The sequence below is a fragment of the Drosophila virilis genome, chromosome X, assembly GCF_030788295.1.
Source record: "Drosophila virilis strain 15010-1051.87 chromosome X, Dvir_AGI_RSII-ME, whole genome shotgun sequence".
In the NCBI taxonomy this organism is placed as follows: Eukaryota; Metazoa; Arthropoda; class Insecta; order Diptera; family Drosophilidae; genus Drosophila; species Drosophila virilis.
Window position 1 is genome coordinate 3746998 of NC_091543.1, and position 7738 is coordinate 3754735.

The 7738-nt window shown below is 43.3% G+C and overlaps 2 protein-coding genes across 2 annotated transcripts; one reads left to right on the forward strand and one right to left on the reverse strand.

Annotated features, from left to right (window-relative positions):
• Positions 1 to 692: 692 nt before the first annotated feature.
• Positions 693 to 1468, reverse strand: LOC6634837 (uncharacterized). The gene is made up of 2 exons (XM_002057982.4): positions 1005 to 1468; positions 693 to 945 (listed from the first exon to the last, which is right to left on the reverse strand). Exon 1 carries the CDS (start codon positions 1392 to 1394, stop codon positions 1005 to 1007), a length of 390 nt encoding a protein of 129 aa, XP_002058018.1. The 5' UTR covers positions 1395 to 1468; the 3' UTR covers positions 693 to 945.
• Positions 1469 to 2286: 818 nt separating this feature from the next.
• LOC6634836 (uncharacterized) lies at positions 2287 to 5518 on the forward strand. The gene is made up of 2 exons (XM_002057981.4): positions 2287 to 2494; positions 3965 to 5518. The coding sequence occupies exon 2, from the start codon at positions 3986 to 3988 to the stop codon at positions 5279 to 5281; it is 1296 nt and encodes a 431-aa protein (XP_002058017.2). The 5' UTR covers positions 2287 to 2494; positions 3965 to 3985; the 3' UTR covers positions 5282 to 5518.
• Positions 5519 to 7738: the final 2220 nt, after the last annotated feature.

Consider the following 7738-nt stretch of genomic DNA (forward strand, 5'->3'; position numbering starts at 1 on the left):
GTTGAAACCAGATGAAACTTCTGTTATTAATCAACTAGATTAACTACCGTAAGACTGTCTAGAAGTCCGAAATATAAAAGATATATTAAACCTAGATATTGAATAATTGTTATATTATCTTAGTTAGCTGACTTTTTGTTCCACATAATCTAGACTCAAGGGAACATAGATGGATTGGACTATACCAGGCGAAAATTAACCCCTTTGGTAGTTTAAGAAACTACTCTATTTCTTTCGATTTTTGCATTTCAGATATTTCAAATTCTATATATTTTCCGATTATTCTATTAATAATTCAGATTGACGAATTCACCTTGATAATTATTTCATAGGTATTGGAAACCTGGGAGTCTCACGAATTATCTAAATAGGATTTAAGAATTACAGAGAATCAACATCAGAACCTTTTTCATTTAAGTCGTGGATACAAATATCGCAATTCCAATATAGTTAATAAGTCTGAAGATGCCCTAAAACAAGAAGAGCAGATATACCCAGAAGAAACCCTGAAACCAGCTGCCGTTACAAAGACCAAAATGTTTTTTTTTACATAACTTCGATGTTCATAAGCCCATCTTTATGAAAATCCCAAGGCCTAAAGATGACACACAGGATTGTATATTTATATTGTTTATATTCTATGTTTCATAATCTTCGAGTTATGCCCAAAATCGATGCCATAAAATCGAATCTTAAACTCGAATGTGAATTATAAATGATTTATTAAAAAATATATATAGGTTTATTGAAATGTTGGCTCTGCAATGCTGTAGCTTTCGTGTTTCAAATGTGTTTCAATTGAATGATGTGTATGAGGCATAGTCACAATGTAAATAAACTTCTTGAAAAATGAAAACGAAACTCAAATTTGTTTGTTTCAACCACTCGGAATACTAAATGCACATTAAAACACTTGATGATTTAATTGTTTTGTGTAATTGATTCCTGCAACGTATTGAAAGTTGAATTGAAATTGAATGCGCTGTTCAATTCGATTGACTCACTCAGTTCTCAATAGCGCATCGCTCGACAGCTTCCTGCAATCGTTCTTCCAAATTGACGACCCTGGGTCCCATGTTCGCCAGGACGTGTATCTGCATGCTGAGCATATCCTCGGCCTCGCGCTGCTGCAGGATCAGCCCATTGAAATCGATGGTCAACTGCTCCCGCATCAGCCAGAAGGTGCCCACGCAAACGGTGCACATGAGGAGCCACAGGTTCAACAGCCTCTCCCCATCGTTGAGCACCTGGCTGGCCGGATTCTTTTGGAGCTGATAGGCTGCGTCCAGGACCAGGTAACTAATCTTATCCTCCATCACGGTGAATATGACAAAGGTTAGCGCGATTACGAACAGATTTGTCGTGGCAAGAAGATTTTTTCGAAAATCCATCATTTCTTAATATTTTTTCAAAAATGTTCTGCTACACGAGACTAGATAATTAGAATGTGTACTGGCGACTGAACTAAATTCACATGTGTCTACTCCCAGCAAAGGAAAGCATTTGACAGCATAGCCCTGGATTGCTATTAGTTATTTTCCCTATATTCAGTGTCTCGATCTGCTCAAACTCGATATATATATTGCTTAGAGCTTAAAGTAACATCTGTACCAAAAATCGTGTAGATACCTACTCTGGAAGCTGAGTTCACATAGGCGGCTATGTGATATAGCACTTGGATGCTCGAAAGATTTTGCAGACATGTTTGGAGAATAGTTATGCGCGCAATTGTTCAATTCCGTTAAGATATCTCAGAAAAGAAATAAGTTATTCGCATAAAACTTATTTATTGAGCGATCTTACGATGACATATAATGGTTAGAAAAAGCTGGTTCGTCAACAAACCTGGAATCGATTGTATTTAATAATTATTTTAACTTTCAATTTTTAATAGAACTTTCTTATGTTTGTGCTGCGCTTATTTAAATCTTAGTCGCATGCCAAATCAATTAGTCAATAAAGAATGTCTTTCAATCAAATTGAATTGATTTCAATTTCAATCTGCTGCGCCGGCAGCGCTCTCTGCTGTGCGCTCATTTGTTGTTCTTTCCTTTCGTTCTTTTTGGCGCGCTCTCGCACAAATTCCATCAGCCTAAATACCCATACAAGCAAAACAATTGCATGTAAATTGGCATAAGAACGAGGAGAGCGAGAGAGCGAGCGCGCAAGAGAGAGCGCAAGCTGTTGGTGGTTGGTTGGTTGGTTGCCTGTCAATGGCTGGCTGCAAGCAGAGCTGAGCACGCAACATGACGTGCCTGGCGAGAATCAGTCACATTGCGTCTGCGCCTCTGACAGGACGTGCCGTTCCGTTCCGTTTCGTTTCGTACGTTCAAGGCGCGAGAATATTCACAATTTATTTTTTGTTGCCTCTTGCACTTTACGGATTTTTTTGGATTATTTAAACGGCGTGTTTTTTTTTTTGGTTCTTTGTTTTTTTGTCGTGTGAAAATTTAGTTTTTGGATAAAAACAAGCTACCCCCGAAAACGTAAAAAGGTAAAAGATAAGGAGACAAGTGCATTGCGATTAGCTATTAAAAATGCATTAAATATGGAAAATCAGCCAGCCCTCGACCCTCAAGTGTTCTGTGAGAAATTTAATTATAAAACACCCCATTTCAAAATCATCGTTTCCGACTCCTGCTCCTTATATGAAATGCATTCGAAATTGTGCGCGTGCGTCACGTTTGGGTTAAAGCTTTCGGGCTTGCCTCTGATACCCTGCCAGAGGGTATGTCAATTCTGTCGCGAAATATGTTAGCCGATAAATCCGAGCCTATAGAGTATATATATATATATATATATATATACCTGATCAGCAGCAACAGGAGAGTCATTCGACAGTCTTTTTCTATATGCATGTATCCCTTAAAAAATAAGGCAGTAATCCCTATTTTAGTTATATATATATGTATATCATATAGTTATAATAGAGAAAATCGCTTAAAAAGCAAGTTTTTCTATTAGTAACTTGCTTGTTTTTTGCAATATCCCATTCAAACTTCGATTTTATGCGCTTTTCTACTCCCCCAACATATCTGCAAAATATTCGAGTCCTATATCATAGAGCTGCCTATGAGAACTCAGCTCCCAGTGAATATATCTTCTCGAAATTTTGTACATATGCTAGTTGTAGCCCAAAGCCATATATATTAAGAGTTCGCCAGCATCGGACTACTATAACATATAGTTCTCATAGAAACAATTGGTTAACATTGCAGTTTTTATATGGAAAACAGTTATGTCACATAGCTGCGTATGAGAACTCGGCGCCCAGTGAAGGTATCTTCATGAAATTTGGGATATATGCTTATCAATGCTCATATGACTATATATGTCGAGGTTGGAGGAATAGCTCAACTGTATCGTGTAGGAAACAGATTATACTGAAAGAACATTTGATGTTCGGCGTGCCAAATGAAGCTGTACTATCCAGTTTTTTTTTTCATACGATATTTTCATTTATATTATTTTTGTGGCCCATCTGAAGTGCGCTTGAGCGCAAAACGAGGCGGCCAAATGCGCAAAATGCTCTCGCGCATTCTCGAGTGCTTCGTTCCACTTGAGCCACATTTAAATGCCAAATGGCGAAATGGGCAGCGAGTGTGCCAAAGGGAAGGGCAACCATTTTCCATTTTCGAACCACCCAAAATAGAGGCCAAATCGGGAGGCGCAGCTGGCTGTGGCATCTACTCTTTCTATTTTTCCTGTTTTTTTTTTCTTTAAGCTTTTTGCGCGCCTTCCTTTGTTGCACGGCAGCAGCTTTCAATTGTTGCCGGCAAAAGCTGCCGCAGCGAGTGCGAATTTGAAATCCTTGCGAAAAGGAAACTAGTTGCGCCTGTTTCTTGCAATCCCTTTTTTTTTTTAAATACATTTGCTTTGTTGCCGGCAGACAATGGCAATTCAGGCCTAACTAGCCAGATCCCGATCCTGCGCATCTTTAACTCGATTCTCTTGCTACTTTCAGACTCTTGCAACAGCTGCCAACATGCTCAAGTGGGCTGTGAACCAGCCGCGCCCTTCCTACCTGGCCGAGCAGCCAGTCGCGGGCACAGATCCGGGCACAGGCACAGTCCATCATGTCATCAGCAGCTACAGCGACTTCCAGGCGGCAGCCACGCCCATGCGCACAGCCGCCCTCCCGACGCAGCGGCTCAAGCTGAAGCGGCAATCGCTGCTGCCGGGCCTCCTCCACCTGGGCAAGGAGAATCAATTGACTTCGACGCCGCTGCCCGCAGCTGGAGTTGGAGCACGCACTCCTCTGCTCCGGGATCTGAGCAACATCATGTCGCCTCTCCACACGCCCATTAACACGGCCATGCCCACGCCCACGCCCACGGCCAAGGCGAAGCCCGCTGTCTATGCCTCCACGCTGCCTACGTTCGAGGCGGAGTACTCGCCCAGCTACAGGGTCGACCAGGATGGGGAGAACAACAACAACAACAACGTCATCTTTCCAGGAGCGCTGCTGGCGCTGCGCGGCATGGGTATTCCGGACAGCTACTTCGAGAAGCCGCGCTACCTGGAACAGAAGCCACTTTCCCTTGACCAAGTGGGAGCTGCTCCCCCTGCTTCTCCTGCTCCTGCTGCTTCCGTTCCCAGTGCTGAGCAGACGACGCTCAGCTCCAGCCAAATGGGCGATGTCACCTTGGAACGCATGATCGATGCCATTCTGGAGAGCACGCGCAAGCCGCCAGCTCGTGTCCGTGCCCGATCCCGTTGCCATTCCCGTCTGCGCCAGCGGCAACGTCAGAGGCCGCAGCCTCAGCCTCAGCTTCAGCCTGGACAGCGTCTCATCTCGACGAGCCACTCGCCCACCTATCGACCCGCCTTCGATCCGGCCAGCGATCTGTCCGAGTACTGGCAGCCACCTGTGCATCCGGATGCCTACGAGGAGCGGGAAGTGTGCTCCCCACAGCCGCTCTCCCAGTCGGGATCTGGACTGGAGCTGGAACTGGGAGGGGGAGGTGGAGGGGGGCAGGGCAAGCGGCGTTCTCTGCAGCTGAGGAGGCAGCGCGTGGTGCGACGCAAGCGGCAGATCGCGACGAAGATCTCGTCGAGCGTGCGCCAATCGGCGCAGAAGCTGCTGGCGGCCGCCTCGCGCTCCGCCCAGAAGCTGCCCCACTCCCAATCCCGCGCCAAGCAGCGGCACATCAGCCCCGACAGCGGACACAATTCCACCAGCGACTGCGAGCTGGAGGAGGAGCTCGCCTCCTTTGGGGCCTGCGTGCTGGAGGCGGCGACCAAGCGGCGGCTCAGCTTCTCCTTTCACGAGGAGCAGTAAAAACGGGTTTCGCGCGAAATTCAAATTCAACTAATATTTGGCTGTCGAAATAATTTTTACCAATTTTTTTTTTTCGTTATTTGTTACGTGAAGAAATTTGAGAGTTGAATTTTTTTTTTTTTGATTAGTTTTTGAATTTAGCAAAATTGTTGCTAAAAGCTTTCAATTGCCTTCTTCAAGCTGACATTCCAATTTAAGATCTACCAAATTAAATTATAATCACATTTTTTTTGTCGTAATAAAATTGCCAAGATTGTAAAAGTTTAATTTTATTATCTTTTTTTGGGGAATTAATTCGGATTTTGCAGAACAATTTCCGCAAAGAAACGGCCGAGAGGGGGAGAGAGCGGGAGAAGAGAGAGAGGGAGAGAGAGAGAGAGAGAGACAGACATGAGGAGAAAGAAATAAGATATTGTTATTACGCATATTTGGAGGGATTATTACCATGCCAGCTATATGATATAGTGCACCGATTTAGCCGACCTCGACATATATACTATTTTGAGCTAAGAGCAGCATCTGTAGCAAATTTCATATCGATAGCTTCACTGGGAGCTGAGTTAACATAGACAGTTATAAGATATTGCAGTCTGATTTTCATGAAGTTTGGCAAATGAGCTGGGAGATAGTTAACCTAGCAATTTCCAAGTTTCGTTAAGAAATGTTTCATTTCTGGAGAGATCGTTACTATGGCGACCATCTGATATAGTGGTACGATCCGGACGATCTTAACTTATATTCTAATTTGGGGCAAAAGAAGCATCTGTAGCGAATTTCATATCGATATCTTTACCGAGAGCTGAGATAACATAGACAGCTGTAGGATATTGCAGTCTGATCTTTCTGGTATACTAGAGGAATATCTCTTAACTGCTATCGATCCGCTTAGAATATCTCCAATAACGTAAAATATCAAAGAGTCAAAAGTAAATAGCTTGTAACTTAACTCTTTTGCAGTTCTCCTGGTTCATTTTGGAGGTTATGTACAGCATATAAGCCCAGATAAGTTTATGTGTATATGGAAATACTTAAAAACGGTTTTAACATGAACTATTTGTAGCACTCAAATCTTAATTTGTATTCATATCAAGTTTGTTGTTGTGCAAAGGGGCGGGTACGGTAAGGCACGGCAGGAGAAGTCGTTGAACTACCCTCTGTTTGCCAGTTGTTGCTCAGCTATGTGAAATGCGTGAATATGCTGCGTATATATGTTATATACAGCGCATATCCTGTCCAGGCATTTACATGGCATTTATCACACACCTGTGCGGCGCAGCAGGCGCTGCGGATACCCGGCAATGCCCGGTAGTGCTCGGTAGCGCTTGGGCGGGTGCACCTTCTGCCCCGCCCCCTCGCGTAGTAGCTACAATTTGCATAAATTTGCATAGACCAAGTACAAATGTTTTGTTGTATATGGTTTTAAGGACATGCCTAGCTGGATATATATGGTGCAGTACTTGTGGGTAGCATAGGTTGTCCTGCGGCTTGTTAGGGCCTTGTTACAGCCCGTGGGGCAGCCAGCCAGAACCAAGTTATGCAAAAGGCATATGGAAAATTGTTGACGCCAGCAAACAGCTGCACAGGATTCAGTCGCAGGATCAATGTGCAATGCGTGGGTCGTTAGCTGGGCAAAAGGCTCTCCTTTAATGTCTATTAAATGCCTTTAAGTAAATATGCCCAGACCTTTGCCATTGTCCCGACTGCTGCTGCTGCTGCTGCTGCTCGTCCATTGTTGCAATGCGCTCAATTGAGTTTTGCTCGGCGCAGCTGCCGGGCGCACGAGCGGCCCCTGCTCTGATTTGTCACATAAGAGTCGCAGATCCTTGAGATCGTCCCGAGAGCTCGGCTGCGTCGGCGTGCGGCACACCTTGCGACAATTGCGCCAAAAATTGGGCAACTGAGAAGTAAGCAAAAAAAAAAGAACCTAAGAAAACAAATTGGAGTGCATAAATATAGGCTGACCGACTAGCGGATACCCTGTACTTCTACTTGAGGAAACATGCCAAAAAAGATCTCTCTAACAGCTTAAATTCTCGAGGTGTGCTTACTGCGCTTGGCTGTTTATCGATATTTAATGTTTTTATGATCAAAAGAGATTTATTTGAAAAATTCATAAATTAAGTATGTGTGCAGAATATCGATATATATCGATTTTTCGAATATGCTAAAAATTAGAGAAAAAAGGCTTTTTACTTATTCTACATAAAATACATATAGTCTCAAAAATGCATTTGTAAAAATCTACAGCTATCGATTTGTATCGATTTCAAGCAAAGGTGGGAAGTTATCGAAAAGGTTACTTATAGATATACCCTATACCCTATGCCTAAGCCTAAACTTTTTCCAACTCTGTTAGACTCGGAGACATGTCCAAAATATATATGCTGAAATTCGATATATATCGATTTTGGGCTAACAAGGGGAGTTATTGAAAAACCTAACTTATTCTCAGTTTGG

Coding starts and splice junctions, on each gene's coding strand:
- LOC6634837 (XM_002057982.4), bottom strand. CDS start 1,394: ATGATGGATTTTCGAAAAAATCTTCTTGCCACGACAAATCTGTTCGTA.
- LOC6634836 (XM_002057981.4), top strand. CDS start 3,986: ATGCTCAAGTGGGCTGTGAACCAGCCGCGCCCTTCCTACCTGGCCGAG.